Source organism: Saccopteryx bilineata, chromosome 2, assembly GCF_036850765.1.
Source record: "Saccopteryx bilineata isolate mSacBil1 chromosome 2, mSacBil1_pri_phased_curated, whole genome shotgun sequence".
Classification (NCBI taxonomy): domain Eukaryota; kingdom Metazoa; phylum Chordata; class Mammalia; order Chiroptera; family Emballonuridae; genus Saccopteryx; species Saccopteryx bilineata.
The window spans coordinates 332,749,273-332,775,613 of record NC_089491.1 but is presented as its reverse complement, the minus strand read 5'-3'; the positions used below and the strand labels follow the sequence as shown (position 1 = coordinate 332,775,613).

Genomic DNA, 26,341 nt, shown 5'->3' with positions numbered 1-26,341 from the left:
AGGCAGCCAATATTCCTACAGGGTGGGGACAAAAGGACGGAGGAAATGAAGTTAACTCATTCAAAGGTATTCAAGGAGGAAGGGCACACAGCTGAACTTTCAGTTCACCGTCCACATATCCACCACGAACCTTTGTCAAATCCCATATGGCTATCCCCTTTTCTCAGTGCCTCCCTCGTGATCACGCAACTCCAAAGGAGAGCTGTCATCAGAGAACAAAATACTGGAAAATGCCAAAGGGCAGGCAGAGGAAGTCTTGTTTCATACGACTAGGTAACTGGTTAATTATAAGTCACCTGCTGCGATGTGTGCAGGAACCCCTGCCAGGTGGCTCTACCATGAGTTCCACGTAAGGTGACTGATGTTCGCTTTCCCCACCCCAAACCTGCTTCCGCCCATGTGCCTCAGTATCCCTTCAGAGAAAAAAAAAAACCAAAAAAACCACAAAAAAACAACTAAGTAAAATGAACACACATGACAAGTGAAAGTAAACTCAAAATAAAGACTGCTGGTAAACTGTTTTCGTTCTAATGGACAGAAATGTGTGGTGCTCACTAAATGCTCGATGAAAAAAAATACTGCTTTTAAACAAACACAGGCTGCCTGGAATCCTGACTTCCGCTCACTCAGGACAAAACCTGCCCAACTGCCTCCAAGACTGCGGTAAGTATGCACAGGAGCAGGCCGCGGCAGCAGGCGGTGGGACCTTGAACAGTCTCAGTTCTCATGGTGTAAGGTCACCTGCTCATCGACCAGACCTAAGCCAGGTGCTCAGAGGACTAAAGGGCAAGAGGCTTCAGGAGGCACTAACCTGTTAGCTACAGCTGACACTGCCCAGCCCCACCTGCCATCCCATCTGACCGAGCAATCATTCCACGGACAGGGGTGCAGAAACCGTGACAGTGAGGCCAGCTGGCTCGGGCCAAATGCCACTCCCTATCAAGCTGTGGGCCGTCTGCCCCAAAAAGGCCACATAAAAATGGAAAGTGTCCACCCCACCTTGAAGTCCAGAGGGCTCTCCAAAAGGCTGGAATTAATGAGAGCAGCACATATGGGACTGCTGAACAATTATCCTGACTTTCCCTTTGAGAATCGCAACCCCAACTCTCTCCTGGCTGCAGAGACATCATTTCCAGCAGAACGCCATTTTTACATGGTGTGGAGAGCATCCCATGAAGAGCTGCAAAGCTGTGCCCGAGGGTCACTGTCCAGGTGATCAACGCAACAGGAACACTGCGCTGATGTCTCCACTCACTTCAGCTTTGTGGGTGGTCTCAGAGAACCAGGGGCCCTTCACTGCACCCACGTTCTCCACCCATCATTCACTCCATCTCCACTAAGTCTCTCCTCTACTAATCATTTCCCTCCATCCTTTCTTAGTGCCTCCTCCTCAGGAATCAGACCAGGAACTCTCACGTTTCCTGTGATGTTTTCTCACTCCATCTTTTTTAATATTCTCATTTGCCAAGAAGACTCTGTTGAGTTTTATGTTCTGTAATTGGTATTATGAAAACAATAAGAATATTGAACAGCTTTTCCAACTATATATGCCACGTTCTGTTTCATTCTTGAAGAAGAATTACAATTATTAAAGTACTCCGGTGCTGACATCCTTAGAATGTTACCTTGACCCTGTAGCTTTCACTTTCTGCATTCCTTTTCCATTCTGTTCAAGTTTTGTGAAGAGCAGTCTATTTTTAATTCTGTTCCTTATTTCTCACATTTATCCCTCAACTGCCTATAATCTGCCTTTGGCTCAATCAACTCTGATGAAATTGCACTGACAAAGGTCCTGTATGACTTATTATTTGATAAATAAAAAAATAACTTCAGCCCTGGCCGGTTGGCTCAACGGTAGAGCGTCGGCCTGGCGTTTGGGGGACCTGGGTTCGATTCCTGGCCAGGGCACATAGGAGAAGCGCCCATTTGCTTCTCCACACCCCCCCCCCCTTCCTCTCTGTCTCTCTCTTCCCCTCCCGCAGCCAAGGCTCCATTGGAGCAAAGATGGCCCGGGCGCTGGGGATGGCTCCTTGGCCTCTGCCCCAGGTGCTAGAGTGGCTCTGGTCACGGCAGAGCGACACCCCGGAGGGGCAGAGCATCGCCCCCTGGTGGGCAGAGCGTCGCCCCTGGTGGGCGTGCCGGGTGGATCCCGGTCGGGCGCATGTGGGAGTCTGTCTGACTGTCTCTCCCCATTTCCAGCTTCAGAAAAATACAAAAAAAAAAAAAATAACAATTTCATAGGTTTTACCTACTTGATCTTTTAGGTAAAATCTCACGCTGCTACCTTCCCTCGGCTTTCAGAAGACCACTCTCTTGGGGTTCTCTTCCTAACCCTCTGACCACTCTCCACTCATGTATGAATGCTTAGGCTACGCCTCACAGGCTGGAATTTTCCAGGGTGTTTATTCCTCTTAAACTGGTGTTGTAGGCCCTGAAACTGCTTTCATTATTGCCTTTATGCTGATGGCTCCTCCACATAAGAATCTGCCTAGGCCCCTCTGCTGAACTATCCCCACGAATATCTCAAATATTACTGTCTAAAATCAAATTAACAATCTCTTCCTAAAACCTGCTGTTACTTTTGTGTTGCCCTTGGACGCCACACGCTGCCCAACCACTCAAGCCTGGATGATGGCTTACTTTCTCTCCTATACGTCAACATCTCCCATCCCCGATCAAAAAAATTAGTCACTCCCCAAATTATCAAGGCTTCCTCCTAAATACTTTTCCATCTCTTCTCTTCCCCACTGCCAGATTTCAGGCCTCTGTCCCTCTTGCCTCTTAACTGCTCTCCCAACCCCCAGCCTCATTTAGTCCTATGTATCAACCAAAATGAACTTTCTCAACCCAGGAAGACCAGCTTCTGTCTGCATTTCCAGCCCATCCCGCCACCCCTCTCCTCGCTGTTTGTCCTCCACTGATACCAAAGGGTTCAAGGTTGCCTGGACAGATCAGGATGCATCATACAGCTCTGTACATGCAGTGATCTTGACCTAGAGCCTTCCCCTCCAGCGCCTCCTTCCCCTACTTGTATTTGTGCTTAAAAACACAGCTCACTCAGATAGCAGATCCTCAGGGAGGCAGTCCCTGGTCCCCAGCTAAGTAACCAATCATTCCCTTTGTGTTGCTTCTGTGCCTTGTAAATGACTGTTATTTCAACTAGTGCCTAACACCGCAGTCTGTTCACATGTCCGTCTTCTCCCTAGTTTCCTGAGGCCAGGGATCCGGCTGCACAGGACAAGGCAGAATTCCTGCTCCGAACCTCAAAGAGAAAAGCTAGTGGCCTTCCTTTCAGTGAGCCTGTCCATCAGGAGGAGACCAGACGCACCTCTGCATCGTTTATTCCCATAGATAGGAGATAACCACGGCTCTACCATGGTGACTCTCACCTACGGCCATTCCACACAAGAGTTAAGAAAAGCTCTAGTTATAAACTCACAGTCCTTGTGAGGGGATGAGGCAGAAAATATGTGTGCTGATCACTTACTTTATGGCAGGCTTTCTCTGAACCTTTTCTCATCTCACTAAACTCACACAACAACGCTGAGAAACATGATACTCTTCCCAGTTAACAAACATAAACTGAGGCTTGTAATGGGTAAATAGCCTCCCTAAGTCCCTGCCTGTGCAGAGCAGAGCCATGACTCAAACTGGGTTTGCTTTCTCCTACGACTTTTCAGTGTCCTGTGTCCTCGCCAGCTTTCTGAAGAAACCAGATGATGCACAATATGACCACATATAGTATGGCAGAAGACAAATGTAAAAGCTTACAATTTTATCATGTATTTGCTTCTGTAATCTATCTTTCAGAATGTAAGTGAACTCGGGCAATGCCTTCTGAATTGCTAAGCTGAGAAAAATGCCAAGGACACCGAGGAACTGGCTGACGCCGATCTGAACGATCAGACTGCGTGTTTAAGTTAGGCACGACCAGAAGGCGCCTGCAGGAGAACCCTCGCCAAACTCAGTCCAAAGCCACAACCGGCTCCATTCAGGTAGTTGTGAATTTAGCAGCCGGAACTACAATGTTTTCTTTCCCCCGCAGATCTGTGGTCAAGTTTCCCTGAAAAAAAGGAATACTACTGTTTCTCTTTCACATCTCTGGATAAAGCTCTACAATGCCAACTAAAGACACTTTTGTTTTGCAGGTACAGAGCAAAAGATGAGATGAGTATAAACCTCAAACTCTAACAAGGAGTGACTACTAAGAAACGTCTGAGCTATGGAGACCTTAAGGGCACCAATGGCTGCAAGAAAGGACTCTCACATGAGGCTATGCTACCCCTGCGTTTACAATCACTCACACTTGCAGAGACACCAGAAGCACAGCCCTCACTGAGGTGTGGATTCGTAGTAGACTTTCTTTCCTATACCTGCCCCTGAGCCCCATGCCAGGCTGCAGTCAGTCTCTTCAGGAAGCACGCAGAGCTGTGCAGTGACCACTAATTCCTGGGACCAGAGCTGCCCAGCAGCAGTGAGCCTCAAGGTCCTAGTCACCTGCTGGGTAAGTGATTTATCTCACATAACAAATCCATTTAGTGGGGCCTGAGGGCGACCCTCAGCTTGAGAAGTTATCAGTGCCTTCTGAGGGGAGGAGGTGATTACATCCAGCAGGGACAACATGGCCTGTTTTTTCTCCCTCATGGCAAGTTCTACTCAAGACTCTAGGAGAAGAAGTCCTGAGGTGACAGGAACCACACAGAAAGGCAGCTTGCCTCAGAGACACAGCAGAGTACTTCCTTGGTGAGCCAGCGACTGTTCTTGTGTGTCTGACTGAGGTGGGGTGCAGGGTCCCAAAACGAAATGACACTTTCTCCCAAAAACCAGGTTCCTTCAGAGTCCTAACCTGGACTAAATAACAATTATTTGCCAGCAAGGAAGAAACAAAGACATGTGCTCCTTGAATGATAAACATAAACTGGTCAAAGAGGCTGGCTTGTGAAACAGTAAGCTGCTAGAAAGGATGAGCTAAGCAAGATGCACATTGGTCAGCAAAGAAAGGCCGGCCCAAGCGAGCCAGCCCTATTGCGGCAGACAAATACAACAGACACGGAGCCCGTGAAGAAATGTCATGTCGGTGGTTTCATCAAGGATTTGGAGCCTAATGACATCTGAAAAGAATGGAAGAGAGACTACTGGCACTGCCTGGGAGCCACAGGGCAGGGTGTCCTTGCTCTGCACCTGCCCATGGCTGACATGGCAGGGGTGGTCTGTCCCAAACGGGAATGCTAACTACGGGAAGTCCATCAATAACATTTTTCTGTGTCTGGAATTCCCTCTCAGGCTGTATGAGGACATGTGCTGTCTTTTTTTTTTTTTTTTTTTTTTTTTTTTCATTTTTCATTTTTCTGAAGCTGGAAACGGGGAGAGACAGTCAGACAGACTCCCGCATGCGCCCGACCGGGATCCACCCGGTACGCCCACCAGGGGCGACGCTCTGCCCACCAGGGGGCGATGCTCTGCCCATCCTGGGCGTCGCCATGTTGCGACCAGAGCCACTCTAGCGCCTGAGGCAGAGGCCACAGAGCCATCCCCAGCGCCCGGGCCATCTTTGCTCCAATGGAGCCTTGGCTGCGGGAGGGGAAGAGAGAGACAGAGAGGAAAGCGCGGCGGAGGGGTGGAGAAGCAAATGGGCGCTTCTCCTGTGTGCCCTGGCCGGGAATCGAACCCGGGTCCTCACATGTGCTGTCTTTTAAGCTACTCCATTCCTACGTCCTGTGGTTGGTGCACAGGAAGAACAGGAAGAGGGCTCGGTCTGGGTCTCTAGTGACAGGGGGACTAAATTGAGAAATTCTGTCTCAGTTAGAGAGGAAAGCACTGAGACAGACACCAGGTCCTCCCTCAGACACAGGAAAGAAGGGCAGCGACCTCTGGGGACAATCTGCGCTCCAGGACAAATTTCCAGAGTAACATGTAACACAGAAGACTTACCTGCGAGCAAGAAGGTGATAAGGCAAGTTTCCTTTGGCAAATAGAGCTTGAGACGAGAGCCACTGAAGACATATTCCACCACAGCTTCAGAACGGCCAGCCCGCTGCAGGAAGGGCAAGAACTGCTTTGCTTTTTGGGTGTCCTGGTGGAGAATAGAAGAAAGAATCCTTAGAAAAATAAGAGGATTCAGGTAATGTTTCTTTCGTTCTGGTTTAGGACAGTCTAGTAGACCACAGGAAGCTAGGCAAATAACTTTGTAAAATCAGACATTTCTAAAACCACAACATAGACCAGATCTGTACATGACCTCCACAGAATATAATTAATCAAAAGTTTCCAGAACATTCTCATTGGCTCTGTTTCCTTCAGTTCACTTACTAAGCAATTAGTAGGTATACCTGTTAGGAAGGGGCTTTGAAATGAGCATTCTACCCCTCCTCTGGGACAGCAAAAAGAGCTCCTCTTCCTTCTACATGAAATGGAGAGAAGACCATACTAACTTTGTCTGGACAGTAAATGACAGTAAAATGGACCTTTCATTTTCAATAAGAAAGATGTCCCCCACAGGCTGTGTGGTCAAGCCGCTGAAGCCCTTTTGCAGGGAACCCGGAATGGCTCTTTGCCCATCTCCAGCAGGCTAGGGGATTCAGAGCTCACTGTTTCTTTTTTTTTCTTTCTTTTTCTTTTTTTTGTATTTTTCTGAAGCTGGAAACAGGGAGAGACAGTCAGACAGACTCCCGCATGCACCTGACCGGGATCCACCCGGCACGCCCACCAGGGGTGATGCTCTGCCCACCAGGGGGCGATGCTCTGCCCCTCCGGGGTGTCGCTCTGCCGAGACCAAAGCCACTCTAGAGCCTGGGGCAGAGGCCAAGGAGCCATCCCCAGTGCCGGGGCCATCTTTGCTCCAATGGAGCCTTGGCTGCGGGAGGGGAAGAGAGAGACAGAGAGGAAGGGGGGGGGGAGAAGCAAATGGGCGCTTCTCCTATGTACCCTGGCCGGGAATCGGAACCTGGGTCCCCCGCACACCAGGCCGACGCTCTACCACTGAGCCAACCGGCCAGGGCCTGTTTCTTAACCAGAACAATGCAGCCTTACGGGTTACCAGCAGGGCCAGCCCTGCTCCGTGAGCTTCTCAGGCTCGAGCCAGGACCTGGAATACTGCTCCTGTTCCCAGTCTGGGAAAACTGACAGCAGGACGTGCTCCATGGGGGGCAGCTCCCCACCATGTCACCCTGAGTAATTACAGAGACAGTGAAAACATGAAACTGCAGAGCACTTTCTAAATTTCTTTCCTGCATCCACACAAAATGCAAGCATTCTACCCTTAAGAGTACCAAATCATAGACATTTCAAACCTCAGAGCTCTGAGCTACAGAGGAGCTAAGAACCTTCCAATCCTTTCAATTTCTCAAACTACTTAAGCAGATGACAGAGTAAGCAAGTATCAACATATCACATGGCATGTGCTGGGTAAGAGTCCCTGGATGTTAGGATTCCCGAGGCTTTCCGGGCAACAGCAGGCTCTGCAATTTCCTGCCGCCTGCGACAGAAGCGGTCTGCACTCTGCCACACTTTTCCTTGCGAACTCCACTCCTAGCAACAGAGCTACTGTATCTAAATTAATGCACATTAGATAATAAAAATTTAACAAGCCATCAAGTATTTGAGAGTCTTCAGAGCAGTCAAAGGGGCTCTGCTCATTCAGAAACAGTGAGGTAGGCTGCTGAAAATAATATTTATAGTAATGAGATTCATCCTTCTCTTCAGATTCTCAGAGAAGAGGGGAGACAGGCATCCGTTCTCTGCGTCTCTGATGGCACATTGCTAAAAGGTAATGGCACAACGAGCTTCAATGGGTGGGAAACTCCCTTCCAAGAACACTTAAGCAACATGCGTCCCACTGTACATACAGCAGGAAAGGCCTTTCTGGCAGCTGGCTAACGTCCTGAACCGTCAAGCAAGACAAATGCTTCATGGGAAAGAAAGCACTACCTGATTAAAACCCTTCTGCCATACTAATCTAAATCTGAGGCATTATTCATGAGCTGAGCTGGTAAGTCAACAATTATTATCAAATTGATTGATTACTGCAAATCATGAGGCAACTCAGTGTCTCTGAAGAGAAGGTCTTTTCCCTTGAGACTGCAATAGTCTATAATTTTCAGAAACAGACTTTTGCTCATCATTGTCTGTTAGATGCATTTATCAGAAAAAACAAAGTGCACACACACAGAGGTAGGCCTTTAATGTTAATACTAAAAAGAGGTTGTACCAGACTCATCCTATTTTCCTAAATGATTACCTGAGAGATACCACTGACTCTTGATTGACATGGGTTTGAACTGCATGGATCCACATACACACAAGTTTTTTCAATAAATATATACAGTATTGTAAATGTATTTTTAATAACTTTTTTCTCTAGCTTACTTTATCCTAAAAGTAAGTATATAATACATATATATAATATACAAAATATATGTTAACCGACTTTATATAATTGGTCAGTATTCTGGTCAACAGGGGCTATCAATAATTTGAGGGGAGTCAAAAATTATACTTAAGTTTTCAACTGCTCAGGGGTTCAGCCTCCTAACCAAGACATTATTCAAGGGTCAACTGTACTTACTCAGAATAAGATCAAGGTGAAGCAAAGGTTAGCCATGTAAAAATAATAATAATAATAATAATAATAGTAATAAAAATCAAAACATGTTCCTGTCTCTTTTTAAATCTCAACCTACAACTTAACTGCACGACTCCAGAAACAACATATGGGAAGAGAGCAAAGAGAACCTGACATGCCATTGACTGTGACAAAGATGAGAAGGGAAAGCCAATTCTGACAACTGAACGCATGAGAGTCCATTTTAAAGGGCTACGAGAACTGGCCGTGCTTATTTCCAGAGGCAAATCTGTATGACAACACATGGACCTCCCCCGTCCTCTGGAGGTAGAGGCTTCGGGAAGACGATACATCTACAGATCATCCATGCAGAGCAAGATGGAAATTTCACACACGTTGATAGGATTCGAGAAATCAAAAATTCTTATAAAGCAGGAGGGGGAATGCATTTGGGGCAACACTAGAATCTATGTAAACAATAAATTAAAATAAAAAAAATTGAAAACAAAAAAATTCTTATAAAGTCAACTATTGAATAAATTGAACGTAATCACCAAAAGATGTCAGCTCTTTCAAATTTCAGACACAGGAAGGAAATAATGTCTCTTTTCCTTACTATCCCAAGCACTTCCTTTGCTTGGCATGGTCCTTTTCAATATGGAAATTCTTGAAACCTTTAATATGTATGTCAATGGCACAAATAAAAGATGGGTAAGGCCAACGACAATTCCTTTAGGTGATGTAGCCATAAGTCACTCTCTGATAATTTAGATATGAAGATTATTCATCTTAAAAGTATTACTATAAAACTGACTGAATGTGGTTAGATGATTCACCTTGCAAAGGGCCTGTGCCAGTAGAGCAATGTGCTTCAGTCTCTCATATTCATTTCTATGGTTACAATACAAGGTAAGTAGGAGAAAAGTTGCTTATGAGAAACAGTATAACAGACTGATTTAGGCCCTACGGAGGAGTTGAAGACACGACGTGGATCTTAAGGATGATGGAAAAGTGATCAAGTTCCTATCATTAAAACCTTTTCAATTCCCTTCCAATAATCCTGAAGGAGGCCCTTCTGAGATGTAGTGAAACTTAAGACTTCTTTACATCTTTAAGACTGCAAAATGTATTTTATTTTTTTCCCCTTTAATTGAATTTATTGGGGTGGTACTGGTTAACAAAATCATGCAGGTTTCAGGTGCACAACTCTACAGCACATCATCTGCACACTGTATTGTGTTCACCACCCCAAGTCACGTCTCTGTCCGCCAGCATCTACCCCTGTACCTTCTCCACCTCCTGCCACCTGGCTCCTCCAAGCAATCGCCACACTGTTGTGGGGGCATGCAGTTATATGTTTATTCATTTTATTTTATTAATTTTTTCTTGATTGTGACTGGGTAGATATTTAATTTGGATGGTCTTTTTCCCCCCCTCAATTACAGTTGACATTCAATATTATTTTATATTAGTTTCAGGTATATAGCATAATGGTTAGACCATTATATATTGATACTATATTTAGATTTTTTAAAAATTAAATGCCTCTTTTAAGGGATAATACCAAGACTTACAACAGAACGCTCATTCACTTCATGGTAAGACTATTAACTGTCTGGTGCTTCTACTTCCAAGTCTAGCTGCAGAGCTGCTCAGCCCTAGGCCTGCCGCACTGGGGTGTATGTTTACAGGTGGGCTGGGAGTGCACCTGCCGTAGTTACCTGCCACTATATTGGCTCAGGACATTGAGAATCTGAGTAGATAAATTAGCCACAGTTTTCTGCTTTCTGTACCAATCTTCCTCTCCACTGGTGTAAATAATCAAGAAGTAACTGTACTTTTGAGCAGATAGAGTCCTTCTGGTTACACTGGTAGTTTTCACATTACCTGTGCTCCACAACAAACCATACGTAAGTATTTTCTGGGACTCTGAGAAAAGCTAATTTAAGGATACATTAGCTACATTTAACTTGCACTGTGCATGGCATCTCTTTAAGGAATGTTTCTGCTTCCTCAATGCACCTTGAAATTGAGAAAGTAATGATGCAACAAATATGCCCGGGGTGACTTCATTCCAGAGGGTGTTAATATCTATACCTCCAACTTAGAGGAGCAAGGTTCCAAATGACCCTGAAGACAGGCAGGACGGTCTGCAGAGTGCCCTGAATTTACACAGCTCCTACTCTCCCCGCACTTCTGGCCTGTCAGTCCAAACCTCTTTCAAATGTGGGCACGTGTGTCAGGCCTGAAAGAAATCCCTCAGTACTCAGACTGCAACTTCTCCCTGCAAACTATCTTGCGGTGTAAGCAAACATGTGTTTACAATAATTTAGTATTATGGATTATCAAGTTTGGGAGAGTGGGGAAGTTTGAGGTGGGAGGGGGCTGAGCAGGGGAAGCAGGACCCTCGTATGGCAAGCACAGGACAGATGTCCTGAGAACACCACACACAGCCAGGCCATCTGCATCCCAGAAGAAAACCACTGACATAAAGCACAGCTCCGCGATCTCGGGAACACAGGTTCAGCCTTTTGGTTTATACTAGATGTCAGCAAAATGAATGCTACGACTTTTTCCCAGTGAAAATACCCATTACAGTCGGCATTAACACAGTTAAGAAGACTGGTCAGAGGGAACCGCACAACACACAAAACAGCACAGGGAAGTGGCAATCACAGTAAACCTATTAGTTAACAATTAACCACTCAGGATTATCATGTGCAAGTCTCTGATGGGAACTGTTAATAATGAAGCTCACTAATTAGTTCTCATCATCACAATCACTCTTTGATTAACATCACAGAAAAAAGAACTGACAACAAATACATGCAAAAGCTTATTATAGCACCATGGGACTTCTCCACCGCTCTTGGCATTCGGGAAACTGGGCTGGGAAGAGCATCGGTCCTGAAGAAGCTTCCTGGAGGCACAACCAAGTCCTGCTGGCCACTCCAGCAAACTGCAAAGGGCTCTCTCCTGCAAGGGAGACTGTCCTATCTTTACAGGGCAGACACGAGGTGCAAGGACTCTGGAGCAAGCTGCTGACTGGGTCTGACCAAACTTAACAAAGAGGCAGCAAAATCTGTGAGTACAAGGGAACAGATACACAGGAAAGCAGGAGCGCAGAGCTCAGCACTAACTGCGAAGGACACGCACTCTCTCATCTAGGGAGTATGGTGGTCGTTCATCGCCATAGTTACCTACCTCTCTGCAGGGCTCCCCAGACCAGGAGAATTACTTCTGCAGCTTTCTGGAAGACAAATCATAAGCAGGTCCCCCTACCCGAAGGCAAAACAGTCATCCATCACTCCACACTCTTCAAAACAGCCATCCATCACTCCACACTCTTCCTCCTGCTCACAGCCTGGGCTCTATGGCCCAAATGACGTCTTCCTTCACAGAATGAGTTTCTGATTCTCTGTGAGGAACCAGCTGTACAGCAGATAATCTCTCAATATAAATGGGACTCTGGGGGGAACACTTGGGAACTGTCTTCAGCTCCAACAATACCATAAAGCACTAAAAAAAAATTGGGAACCAATCTTATCTGTCTGGCTGTCAATGTTTTATGTTGAGGTATGATATGAGGGAGGGGTCAGGGGAGGGCAGAAGCTTCAGAGAGGTGCAAGTTTAACAAGAATGAGTGAACACAGGAGAGAACCCTAGAGAAAACACGGACTAGAAAACAAATCAAATTACAAAAAAACAAAAAAAAACCCAACAACAAAAAAAAAGTACTGAAGCTAGGTCATGTATAACCTTTCGTTAAGTGCTGTCTGGGGTTCACATTTCTGACAGTTTCCTGGGCTGCTGTCTGCACAGGGGAACTGGGACTGGGGCCCTGGGCTCTACCCCCGAGGGCACGGGTCAGGAGGACCAGCTGCAGAAGCCTCGGTGGCACATAGCCCTGGGCATGGGAGGCTGCCATCCTCTGTGGCACCCTCAACACAGAACACAACCTTCTCTTTTCTTTCTTAACTATTCCTTTATGAATTAGTAAGGTCGGATGGCCTGGCTAAGCAGAGTTTCCAAACCTGCAGATAAAGACAGACCGAAGGGCAGAAGGATATGGCATGGTCCGCTTCCCAAACAGGGAGAGGGAAGTTGCCCAGTGTCTCCATGCAAGCGTAGCTCCGTGTCCCAAATGTGGAGGAAAAACTTCTCTGCCATCAGACTTGAAAGAAGCCTAAATCTCCCACCACTTAAAGATTGGGCTTGCCCTCAGGAGCCCTGCAAAGAACAGGCATCTATAAATATTTTCATGTGCTTGGTCTTGCTCACCATCTATTTCCTTTTCACAAGGTAAGGTCCTAAAAAAACAAACAAAACCAGGACATGGAAAATGCTAAGGAAAGAGACACCCCTGTGTTTATAATGAAAATATACATAACAGCATTCTGACTGACAATCATGGCGGTCTAATGAAAAGAAAGTCAAGTCATGTTACAGAAACAGATTAGGGACCCCTAGAATATGGCCTGGAATTTACCTAAATTCAACCCAAACAGGAAATATCTTAAATGTACCTCACCAGGAGAATGAATCCACAAACTGTAGTATACTCACACAATGGAATATTACTCTGCAATGAAGAGAATACAGGCAACAACATGGATGAATTCAAATGCGTGATTCTATTCACACGATTTTAGCAAGGGTTAAATAATAAGGACAGAAAACAGATCAGTGTTTGCCAGCGACTAGGGGAAGGGCTAGGGGTTGATTCCAAAGGGAACAGAATTCTGGGGGATAATACAATTCTATTCTCTTAACTGTGGTGACAGTAGATGCCATGGCTCTCAACATGTCCATGTTTTACTACATATCAATTATGCCTAAAATTTAAAAATAAATTAAAAATTGGCCTGGGTAAGTAGATTATGTAATATTTTAATTTTTAGCTTAAGAAAACTTTTTTTAGTCAACTAATTTATAAGTAGTTCAGAAAAAATAATTCAAAATTACTCAGTAATCACGTTTTAGATATACTGCTTTAATTAACTATTCAATGTGTTAGAGTATTTTGAAATTCAAGCAGAGAATAGTTTAGATGAGAAATCATGGAGTTAGAAGAGCATAGGCAAAACATTGTATCAGTTTCCTAAAAGCAGCATAAAAAAGTATCAACTCTTAGGCAATGGCTAAAGAAAAGCAAGACTCAACTGACTATACAGGAGGAATGTTTTGTATAAAGAAAGAAAAAAGTGCTACTGAGTATACACATGGCTACAAACATTTCTTTTCTGTCTTGAAATAAAATCAGGTGATATGGCTTAAAGTGAATAAAATAATATCCAACTGTTAATCAAATAAAAATTCTAAACAGGCTCAAGAGATTACTGAATGACTTTCAGTTTTCCAAATTGAACCAGCTGAAATTACGCTGTGAGAATCATTCAATGTAACCTTTAGATATAAAGTCATTTCATTTTAGTGGGAAAATCTGCATTTTATCATTAACAGGCAATACAATGCCCTTGGCTTGTTCTATAAGGTATTTTTGTATTGTAAGCTTAGCTGAGAAAGCACAGTGATGACATATGTATGCCTTATATAAAAAGGGTGGACGTATATACCTAGTCATAAGAAAAGTATCAACTACACAAGCTCGCTCTCTTCCTATATCCAATCCTGTTCCTTTAATTTGCTGGAGGTGTGTAGTGCACCAACTCGGTGCCAAGGCATGTCCTTCCTCATGTCTGACTGTCCACAGAACTATCTGAGAGTTATGGCTCCTAATTCAGGGGATTCAGAAAAGTCTCTACAAATAAACCACACCTTCTTCCCACCCGCTAAATTCACCCCAAATGGTCTCTTTTCCCATTTCTCCATATTCTATCTTCTCAGCAAGTCATTATAATTTTTTTATAAAATTGACACTCAGTGTTTACAAAATCATGACCTTGTGAATTACATACAACCTTCCCTAGAGAACTCGCACCCTCCTGCTGACTCCTGCATGTGGCCTGTGAGGCCTGCTTACAGCAGGTCCTGGGCCGCCCTTCCACCAAGACCTTGCAAATTACTGTCTTGGGTTAGTTCCTAAGTCCATGCCTTCCACTTTCTTGGTTTACTCTTTTTCTTTAGGAAAAAAAAAAATCCTATTTGTATTTCATGGAGAAAATTTTTTCTATCTCTGTGAGGTAAGTAAATAAAAAATGCCCTTTGTAGTTTTATTCTGGAGAAAGACCATCTTACAACTATTTTGAATCCAATAGATAAAATACAGACATAAGAGATAGTGGTTCAGTAATACCAATCTGTAAGTAAAAGATGTATATAAGAACTTAACACACAGAAAGGCATACCTTTAAATTTTTTTCACCTTACATATTTTTCTAAAAACATGTAATTTATCCAAATTGTAGGCATTTAATTTATAGCAAACAAATCATTAAATTGTAAAAAAAAAAACCACAAAGCTGTTAAAAGTAGCACCCCTACTTAAAACTGGTAAATATAAACACAATAAAAGATGACAGAAAGAACCATTTAACAATCATGTTGTTTATTACTTTTCTAAGAATCAAATAATGATTCTTTAGAGAAATATAGTCAGGTGCCACATAATGACATTTAGGTCAATGACTGATGGCATCTACCATGGTGGGAGCTAAAATCTCTTATTGCCCAGTGACACTATAGCTGTTTTATTGATTGATTGATTGATTGATTTTTAGAGGGTGGGGAGAGAGGGGGAGGGGGAGAGAGAGAGAGAGAGAGAGAGAGAGAGAGAGAGAGAGGAGGTGCAGGAAGCATCAACTCCCATATGTGCCTTGACCGGGCAAGCCCAAGGTTTCGAACCGGCAACCTCAGCGCTCCAGGTCGATGCCTTATCCCACTGCGCCACCACAGGTCAGGCCACTATAGCTGTTTTAATGCTGCAAGGCATTACATGTTTGTGTGATGCTCGTGTAAACAAACCTACTGCACCCCAAGCCATGTAAAAATACAGCACTTACAATGACTGTATATACAGCACACAAAACTTGATAATGATAATAAACGACTATGTTACTGATTTATGCATTTACTATAGCAGGAGTCGGGAACCTTTTTGGCTGAGAGAGCCATGAACGCTACGTTTTAAAATGTAATTCCGTGACAGCCATACAATGACTCGTGTATGTTATGCATTATCCAATAAAAATTTGGTGTTGTCCTGGAGGACAGCTATGATTGGCTCCAGCCACCCACAACCATGAATATGAATGGTAGGAAATGAATAGATTATAATACATGAGAATGTTTTATATTTTTAACGTTATTATTTTTTTTTATTAAAGATTTGTCTGTGAGTCAGATGCAGCCATCAAAAGAACCACATCTGGTTCGCAAGCCATAGGTTCCCGACCCCTGTACTATAGTATACTTTTATCATTACTTTATACTCTTTGCACTTATAAAAAGTAGTTTGTTATAAAACAGTGTGCTGTGTTATGTCAACAGGGGCCTCGTATGTTTTGTGCTTACTATCTCTTGATTGCCTCATTTTCTCTTGCGCTTGATTTGATCTTGTGTTTTATAAGTTTAGTGTAGCCTAAGTGTGCAGTGTTTATGAAGTCTACAGGAATGCACAGTGATGCGCTGGACTCCACATTCACTTACTACTCACTCACTGACTCACCCAGAGCAACTGCCAAGTCTAAAAGCTCCCTTCATGGTAAATGCCCTATACAGGTATCTATCTTCTACACCATAATTTTATATTTTTACTTTTGTTTAGATATGCAAATACTTTCTATTGTAATACAATGGCCTGTATTCAGTATAGTAACATGCTGAACCGGCTTGTAACCTAAGAGCGATGGGCTATCCCATACAGCCTAGGTGTGTAGCAGGCTAGACCACCTAGTGTAAGGGCACTCTATGGTTTTCGAACAACAAAAAAATCGCCTAACAATATTTCTCAGAATGAACGGTAACTCCATCGTTGAACAGCACAGGACAGTACCGTAATAACATTTGCTACAATTCTGGAAAAAAAACACAGGATTAATACATAGCTTATACATAGTAAGTGACAGAAAGAACAAGGAACAAAGCACACCAAGAAGAGTCTACCGCTCTGGGTATCAATCATAAGGCTATGATTAAAATATAACTAGCCAGAAACAAACAAACACCCCAGCCCCCAATCTGGGCAGGCACATACAAGAATCTACCAATGAACGCATAAGTGGAGCAACAAACTGATGTTTCTCTCTCTCTCTTTCTCTCTCTCTCTGTTGCCCTTCCTCTCTAAAAATCAATTAAAAAAAAAAAACCCTAAAAGTTTGAAGTGCAAATTTTTTCTTTAAAAGTTTTAGATAAATTTTTTATCACTTTCAAAGTCTGTATAGGTAAGAGGTAAGAATTTATTATGGGAGCAGAAAACGGCTTGGGAGATAATTAAAATAATATGTGCAGAGTAAGGAATTTAAAAGACGATCTGATGCAGCACAAGTTTCATTTCATGGCTAAATCAAGAACTCAGGAGCAAGGAAATTGATGCCATGCTGACCTCAGCCCTGCCTGAGACAAGAACATAACTTCAGAAAAGGACACATGAAAAACATCTGCAAGCAACTTGTGAAATAAAGAAATCAAAATAAGTATTATAAAAGGTTAGGTTACTAAAATAATCTCAACATCCCTTAAGAGTCCTGTGAACATTCATTTTTTGCCTGAAGTCATATCAATTTAGGTCCAATATATCTTAAATAAAGGTTTTATTATGCCTAATTGGTCTTTTAAAAGCTCTAGATTTTTAAAGAGTTAATAAAAATAGCTAATTATAAAATCTGGAAGAGAAAGTTCTAGTTTTTGAGATATAAAAAGAAATGACCACTATTCTAATAAAAATTTGTTAAAACAGAGGTGGTCGGTGTTTTGAAGAACACCAAACACGCCATGATAAAAACCTAATCATTTTACTCAATAAAGATGCAAAGAATGATGACATTAAAAAACTACTATATGCTATCATTTGGCATATATCCCTATGGAATTGTAAAAAAACAAGTATAGACTATGAATTAGCTGATGGAATCAATGTCATTTATGAATGAAAAATACAATCCAAATTACCATAATAGCCAACAATGGGAAGCTAATTAAATCAATTACAGTACACTAAGAAGACAAAATACTAGGCAGGCATTGAAAGTATGATTCAGAAAATTCATATAAAAAATAATTAACAGGCCCTGGCCGGTTGGCTCAGCGGTAGAGTGTCGGCCTGGTGCGCGGGGGGACGCGGGTTCGATTCCCGGCCAGGGCACATAGGAGAAGCGCCCATTTGCTTCTCCACCCCCCCCCCCTTCCTCTCTGTCTCTCTCTTCCCCTCCCGCAGCCAAGGCTCCTTTGGAGAAAGGATGGCCCGGGCACTGGGGATGGCTCCTTGGCCTCTGCCCCAGGCGCTGGAGTGGCTCTGGTTGCGGCAGAGCGACGCCCTGGAGGGGCAGAGCATCGCCCCCTGGTGGGCAGAGCATGGCTGCTGGTGGGCGTGCTGGGTGGATCCCAGTCAGGCGCATGCGGGAGTCTGACTGTCTCTCCCCATTTCCAGCTTCAGAAAAATACAAATAATAATAATAATAATAATAATAATAATAATAATTAACAAAAAAAGCAATTAAGCACCTACTATGTGCCATGTTCTGTTCAGGGCACTGATTGTATTGTTAAGTTCCTGTTCCTAAAAAAAGCTTATTATCACTTCAAAAGGAAGAGGAGGGAGAGGTGTTTGGGTGGGGGGGGGGGGGGAGAAGAACCATACCACATTTTGGTAAGATGTATTTTTTTATTGAAAAACTGTCAGACCAGGTGGTGGCGCAGTGGATAGAGTGTCGAACTGGGATGTGGAAGACCCAGGTTCGAGACCCCGAGGTCGCCAGCTTGACTGTGGGCTCATGTGGTTTGAGCAAGGCTCACCAGCTTGAGCCCAATGTTGCTGGCTTGAGCAAGGGGTCACTCAGTCTGCCGTAGCCCCCCGGCCAAGGCACAGATGAGAAAGTAATCAATGAACAACTAAGGTGCCGCAAGGAAGAATTGATGCTTCTCATCTCTCTCTCTTCCTGCCTGTCTCTGTCTCTCTCTCTGACTATCTCTGTCACAAAAAAACAACAACAATGAAAAACTTGTTTTGTTTTGTTTTAACAGAGACAGAGAGAGAGAGAGAGTTAGGGACAGAGAGACAGGAACGAAGAGATGAGAAGCATCAATCATTAGTTTCTCGTTGCACATTGTGACACCTTAGTTGTTCATTGATTGCTTTCTCATATGTGCTTTGACCGCGGGACTTCAGCAGACCGAGTAACCCCTTGCTCGAGCCAGCAACCTTGGGTCCAAGCTGTTGAGCTTTTGCTCAAACCAGATGAGCCTGCACTCAAGCTGGCGACCTCGGAGTCTAGAACCTGGGTCCTTGGCATCCCAGTTCAACACTCTATCCACTGTGCCACCGCCTGGTCAGGCCAAAAAACTTCTGATGGTAATAATATAGGTGATTTTATTTTCTGGCTCATTTATATTTGATGCCTTCAAACAAAACTTCTGACAGAAGAAAACTGAAGGTAAAAAAAAATGATTTGTTTTTAAAAAATGAAACCAAATTAACATTCAGTGGTGCCCAGATAAACTTACAAATTATTCAGTTGGACAACTGTCCCTCCAGTGTTTTGGAGCCAAATTCAACATTCTCTAGAGTAAATTAGTTCTTTATAATTGTTCTGTACATTTTGAGACAATAAATACTACGACACTGTAGTAAAGCCTGTGAACTGATGTGGAAAACATCTCAACTTGAAAGTGGATGTAAAATTTGCTCCATGATTCCTTCAAAAACAGCATCTAAGCCCCCTGCTTTTCTAGCAACAATGACATTGAACTAAGTGTCCCCTTTTCTAAGGAATACAATTTTAACTTAGATAATAGTGGTTCAGAGCCAAAGTGTTGACAATAAGCAGAAAACAAAAATCACACATTATTTTGCATTGTGAGAATTACAAAAACTCTTTCTTTAGGATTCGATCTAAAATCACTTGAAGACTTTCTCTACCACGTGGAACAAGCAATGGCCCCGAGTCAGTGCTCTCACAAGACTGCACTCCTGTCACAACTGCAATTATATAAGGAGTTGTGCATGCCCTATAAGAACTACGCATATCTGTTTAATGTCACAGTTCCAACGCCCAGCACTGTGTCTGGCATATAATATGCTCTTGATAAATATGTATTGTTTGATCATTCATTCACTGACTCAACATAAAAAATGCATTAAAAATCCAGCTGGATAGCATATATTAGATATCAAATGAGAGATAAAGAGGCAATAAAGAACTCAGCAGAGGGAGGAATATGATTTGGGACCTGAACTGAAAAATGTTTGAAATAAAAATACTTCTGATGATGGTGATGGCAGTTACCATTTGTAGATTTCCTATATGCAGAGTGCTTACCAATTCAATAATGATCACCACCACCTTGTGAATCCGTTCTCTGCTGAGCTCTCATTATGCCAACTGCTATAAATGCTTTGCATGTGTTAACTCATTCAATCACATCACAAAGCTAATCAAGTAAGGGCCATTATTATTAATTAAGATGGGAAGACTTTTATACATGGGAAGGCTGTGGCACAGAGAGGTTAAGTAACTTCTTGAAAGAGGCATGGCGAAGTAATAAACAATGGAGGAAGTACTTGAACTTGGGTGGTCTAATATTGGAGCCCGTGCTACTAATCATGGCTCCATACTGCTATTATATTGTAGAACAGTGATTTTCAACCAGTGTGATGTAAGAATTTAAAAAACATACAATACCTGACTATATTTAGCAGGAGCACTGATCTCTCTCTAATGACAACAGCCAAAACAATAGCCATTTGGTATGAATGCCTATTTTTATTGTCAGATTGGCAAAAATATATTTTTGGTGTGCTGCAGAATTTTAGTAATTAGTTTATATGAGCTGTGAGATGAAAAAGGTTGAACATCGCTGTTCTAGGAAACACGCCTCCTCATTCCTAATTACTATCTGTACAGTTAAGCCTGGAAGCCTGGAGCCGGGGTCACATTTTTCCAAGCAGTATCACACTGTTTAAGATCATCATCTGGCAAATCACATCTAAACAAGACTCTGAAGAGACACAAAAAAGGTGCCCCTTTCTTTGTTTAGAAAATAGTGACAAAAACCACCACACACAAGTCAGCTTGAGAACAGTTCCCAATCAATAGATCAACAGGTGTCAAATCATGGTAATAAGCGATTATGTAAATGCTGAGGAAAGCATGATCAGAAGACAGTGAGGATACAAAGGGGAAACTACCTGGAAGAAGAGGGAGAGGGAGAAGGGGAGGGGGAGGGGAGAGGGGAGACATGGTTAGGAGAGAAGAGCCAGCCATCCAAGAAGAAATGCTACTCAAAAAGAGCTAATTAACAATGTAGTCGTTGGAACTGAGAACTTGAAATAGTGGAATAAACTGAATATAACATGGAAGAAAATAGTCTTTACAGTGGATGGAATATCCCGGCACATTGCAATAATGGACTATCAACAAAATATAGGTTTTCCTCCAGAGTAAAACCTTGATAACAGCTGCTATTCTCAGCAACCTTCCAACTCTGATATTAGGTTAAGAATTTTATCATTTCTTCCTGAGGAACTGTGGCACAGAATTACCAGGTAATTCCAGGATGACCCAGAGCTCCAATTTAAGGATAGTTAGCTAGACATCAGCACTGCAAGGAGTGCCCACAATTCTGTACACCATATTCTGTAGGGAATCTGTTGGAAGCATGCTAAATAAAGCCTTAAAATACGAGTAAGCAGAATGTCTGTGTTAGTAAAATAACTTACTTTGAGATGTTTATGTAAGCAATAGCCACAGGACAAAATGCGGTCAATCCAGAAATAAGCAGTGTTGTGATGGTGAAGTGCAGAGCAAAGCCAGGGCCGGGCGGACACACTTCCAGTTTCATCACATCATTCAGGAGCCATGGGAGAGACTAGACAACCCAATCATATACCTGAATCTGGAAATCAGGACTCTTACCAACTGCCTTCAAAATACCCTAACATTCACTTAGCCATGCCTGTAATAGGCTCATTTAACCAATTTGGATTCATGAAACAGATTCACAGAACAGTATCTACAGGCACCCACAGAACGAGAGAGCTGAAGAGTAGCCAGTGATAGAAGAATCCACACTGCTGGAGGCAAGTACATTTGGAAAGAGATGCCACTTCAGAAAAAATGCTCCTGACTCCCTCAATTTCCTATTTTATTTTATTTTATTTTGAGAGAGAGAGAGAGAGAGAGAGAGAGAGAGAGAGAGAGAGAAAGAGACAGGAAAGAGAGAGATGAGAAGCATGAACTCATCAACTCATATCTGCAGCACTTTAGTTACTCATTGAATGCTTTCTCTTATGTGCCTTGACCGGGGGGCTACAGCTGGGCCAGTGACCCTTTGTTCAAGCCAGCGACCATGGGCTCATGTCAATGATCCCACACTCAAAAGAGTGACCTCGAGTTTTCGAACCCGGGACCACAGTGTCCCAGGCCAATGCTCTATCCACTGCTCTATCCACTGCACCACCACCAAACTCCTTTCTCTATTTTTTGAACAAAGAAAAAAAATTTTTTTTAATCGTAACATCTTAAATGAAAGCAGAGGCTGTTTCTAGGGGGCTAATTTGCATGCATTCCTGTGTGTGAAGTCATAGCTAAACAAGGAATCAAGAAGAGAACTAGAAAAATTTATGGCAGAAAATTTCCTTGAAAACAGAATTGACTACAGTGACATATCAAGTCTTATGATTATCTGGGAAAGATGTTTTATTATAAGAAGCAACAAATAAAAGACCTGCTGTCTCAAACAGTGCTCCACCTGAGGTGTCACCAGGTCACAGGTGCTGAACTGCAGGACTGTGACACACTCACCAGGTGTCAGGACACCATGCCTGTCTTCAGTGTTCAATACGTCTACCTCACTCTGCTACAGTGCCTGAATTTTCCAAAACAAAAGCTGGTCAGTGAACAAAAAGGCAGGCCAAGTGTTGTACAGGGATGGAACCAGGCATTCTGCAGGTGAAAAGGACATATTTTAGAACTGTTTATTTTTTAAAGGATTTTTCACCACCAAATAACTCTTCATTTCCAGGTACAGAGGAAATAAAACAAAGATTTTTAAAACACATAATTTACATGCTGTCTTTTTGTCCAATGTTATAAATGCTTTCGTGTTTCTTTCATTTCCTCAATTGCTTCCCCACTTAAAGGGAAACAAGTAAAACAATGACTTTTATACAAATATGAAACAAACACGTCAAAATTTTATTTTAACCCCCTAGGTAATGTGAAAACCAGCAAGTATCACAACTGACTTGAAGGAGAGTCTGAAGAATAAACATATACGTACAGACAATGTGGAATGTTACAGTGATTTATAAAGATGCAAAACTTCACTGTGAAACTACACAGTGAAAATGTAATACTTGAAATCATCTGCAAAGCAGAAGTCTGTACGGGTGTCATTTGTACAAACAGGAGCCACTGCATTATCACCAGGCCTTCACAAGTTCAATTCTTTCTCCACAGAAGGGTATAGAACCTGGTTAAAAACTAAGCAGCGTAAACTCAGTCCCAAAGGGTTACCAGGCAGCCCCCAGCATTTCAGCAAAAGGCTACCCAATAATCTTCCCAGTTCCAATGCCTTTAACAACTTCTCCTGATACAACTAAATAAGAGAGGTGGAAGACTATGTCCTACAGTATAGAAATTTACAAAAAGAACAGGACTCAGCTGAAAAGAAGATTAAATTTGTAAAAGGAGATGTTGGGACACAAGCACTACTAACCGTGGAAAATGCTGAAATACAATCTTTACAAAACTCCAGCCTTTCTTTCCCATACTCAGTCAGAAACACATTCAACCTAATACAGATACCCTGCTCTGTTATCCCCATGGAAACCATAAATGCCTTCAGATTTCTTTCTATAAGGAAAGAGGGATCTGCCTGCACCTAGTTCTGAGGAGTGTGAATAGGAGAGATTGACCAAACAAGAACTGGCCAAACAGGACTCCAAGGCTGAAAGAACTATGGACAGAAGACAATGAAGTGATGCCCACAACCATTAGGGATTACAACCTAATGACAACCAACTCAATGACACAATTGAGGTCTCCTTGACAACAGTCATCTCTGTTTCAGAGGGGAGGTGGAAAAGGACATGAAAGGAAAGGGGCTCAGGGGAGGGGAGTGGGGGCAGGAGAAAGGCTAGAAGAAAGGACAAGGAGGAAGCAGTGCAAACAGCCTGGGAGAAACCTTCAGGATAGTGTCACGATGGCATCCCTGGTGCCTTGTACCCCAGGGCTGCAGTGCTAAGAGGCTACAAGTCAATGAGCTGCACACTGCTGTCCAAGACCTTTGAGTGGGGTAGAAGAACAAACAGAGCAAGAAACTGACCCAAACTTGAGCTACTGAATGCAGGAGAGGTGCAAGGAAATAGCTGTGAGTACCCGGCACAGGCATGGACCACGGCTCCCCTCCCAGTTACGGAGCACATGGTGCTTGCCCTAGACAGCAAGGCCAGCAACAGGGAGCGGCTCCTGCAAAGGTCCTTTGGGATCTCCCGTGCAGCCAGCGCGGGGCCCAGCCATAGGTCCAGACGCTGTTAGATGAACGGAGCTCTAGAGCTAAGCAACCCTTCCAGGTCGCAGGAACCCCCCAGGCAGAACCAGAGGTGCTGACCTTCTGTGTTTGGCACAAAGAGGACATTAGAACATAATTTTAGGCTAAGAGAGAGTAAGAGAAAGAAATTGCATTAAACAAAACAACAAAGAAGCATTTGTAACATCAAGTTACCAGGATTAGAAAGAACAGAAAGGCAGCTAGCTGAAGGGTAATGTGGAATTATATGAAAATAAGAAGACACTCTAAACAAGTGGGCCAGAGCCATTAAGGGAAACTGCAACTGAACGTAGACCTAACTTATAAAGCCCCTGGGCGACCTTGCCACCGTTACACCTTCTTCAGTCTTACTGGGCAAACCACTTTTTACTTCTCTGTAGTCAAAAACGGCATTTTTAAACTCTTCCGTTGAGGCTCAATTCCATTAGAACTTGCAGAAAGATACCTTCTGCACATATCCCCAAGTTTCCTGCAGAAAGGACTGCTTCAAACATCCTGATGGAAAGTTCAAGAAGGCACTGAAAATCCAGGAACAAAAGGAAGAGATCAAGAGGAGATGCTAGTGAAAATCCTACCTTTTATTTATTATTTATTTATTTTAAAGGAACATTTCCACCCTTTATATTTTCAAGTTTGAATCCCACTGGTCAACTCCGCAAATCTTCGTTTTATGATATGATGCAGGAAGAGGGACCAGAAAAACCAGACACTGCTCCAGAGCTAGTCTTTGGGTCATTCTAGGTCATGCTTTAAGCACCTTCTTATCAGTAATACCATTCATCGCCAATAAAATCAGTCATGGGTAGAGGTTACAAAATGAGGTAACACGAGCAAAGAAAGCAAAATTCAAGTGAGCAGAGCAGTAGTTAACAGAAAAGACACAGGGACCTAGTGTCAGCAAAGGCAGGAGATGAGCAGCAGAAGAAAGCAGTGAAAAGAGACACACTGTGGGGACTCCATATCGTGAAAGGTACGCAGGTGTTCAGAGTACAATCCTATTCCTGTAATCTGTCCTTTCTGGGACTGGGAAATAGGACTGGAGAGGACAGGCTGCTGGTTTAGCTCTATCTTCTCACAGTACTGTCAACAAACAAATATCCTAAGTCCTCAAGCACCAGAGAGAAAAAACAGACACACAGGAAGCAGAGGAAAAGTGAAGTAGACTCTGTGACTCATCCGGCACTACACACACACAGTGGAGGAGGAGGGAGTGCCCGGGCTCAGGAGGGAACTGGGGTGTGCTGGCTGCAACCCGGAGACTGGGAGCTCTCTTACCTCGGAACGGTAATTGATTTGTCTGACTTACCAGAACAACAATAAGCCACACACCAGCCCCATTTTATTACCTGTTCTACACTCTATGTCTGTAGGAGATTGTATTTATTACAGAGCCGGCTACAGCAAAAACAGTAATAAATCCAAGATAAGCAACAGCCTTATATTCCACTGACATGCACATTCCAACTTTTTGTATGCTGGAGAGGGAATGGAGACAGGATTGGGAAAACAGGACCCACTTGCAGTGCAACTGTGGGTGTATGGTGTGAACTGGTCACCACAGAGCCATCCTCCTAACCTAACCAGGTCCACTGCCCACCAACTCGGCCAAATTTCTAGCACGTATCCTGGCCTGAAGGAAACTGGACAGTCAATGAAGGAAGGAAGCAATGACCAGGACTTGTAATACCCTACTTCCTTGACCTTGAAAAATTAGAACTAAAGGAAACCGGTAACTTCTTCAGGATCCAAACGACCAGGCTGGCAGTACTTTTTGTGCTTACCCTGAAAACAGGTGCAAAAGACGCAGAACAGCCAAGTTTTAAAAAGCCCCAGCCAAAAGGTAAGGTTCATTCGGTTGGCACTGCACAGATGCTGTGTGCAAAACACACATTTGACTTATTAACCTCAAAAATCATCTGCACCAACAAACATAAAACAAAACCACAAGTTGGGAGCCATCATAGTGACACAATAGGCTCAACTAGCACAGCAGAGCACCAAGTTAGAAACTTACTTAGGAGCCGAAGAATAACCAGTCCAGTCCTGGGAAAGCCGGTAAATGGACCCAGAAAGGCCTGCTGGTGTCACCACTGCAGAGGTCAGCATCTCACA

At 43.3% G+C, this 26,341-nt stretch overlaps 1 protein-coding gene across 1 annotated transcript in view; it reads right to left on the bottom strand.

The window, feature by feature from the left end:
- The window catches only part of SND1 (staphylococcal nuclease and tudor domain containing 1), a 445,599-nt gene that overhangs the window by 147,180 nt on the left and 272,078 nt on the right, over nucleotides 1–26,341 (bottom strand). The window contains exon 15 of the mRNA XM_066262225.1: nucleotides 5,932–6,073. Coding sequence (XP_066118322.1) covers nucleotides 5,932–6,073 — 142 coding nt within the window. The remainder of the gene's footprint in view (nucleotides 1–5,931; nucleotides 6,074–26,341) is intronic.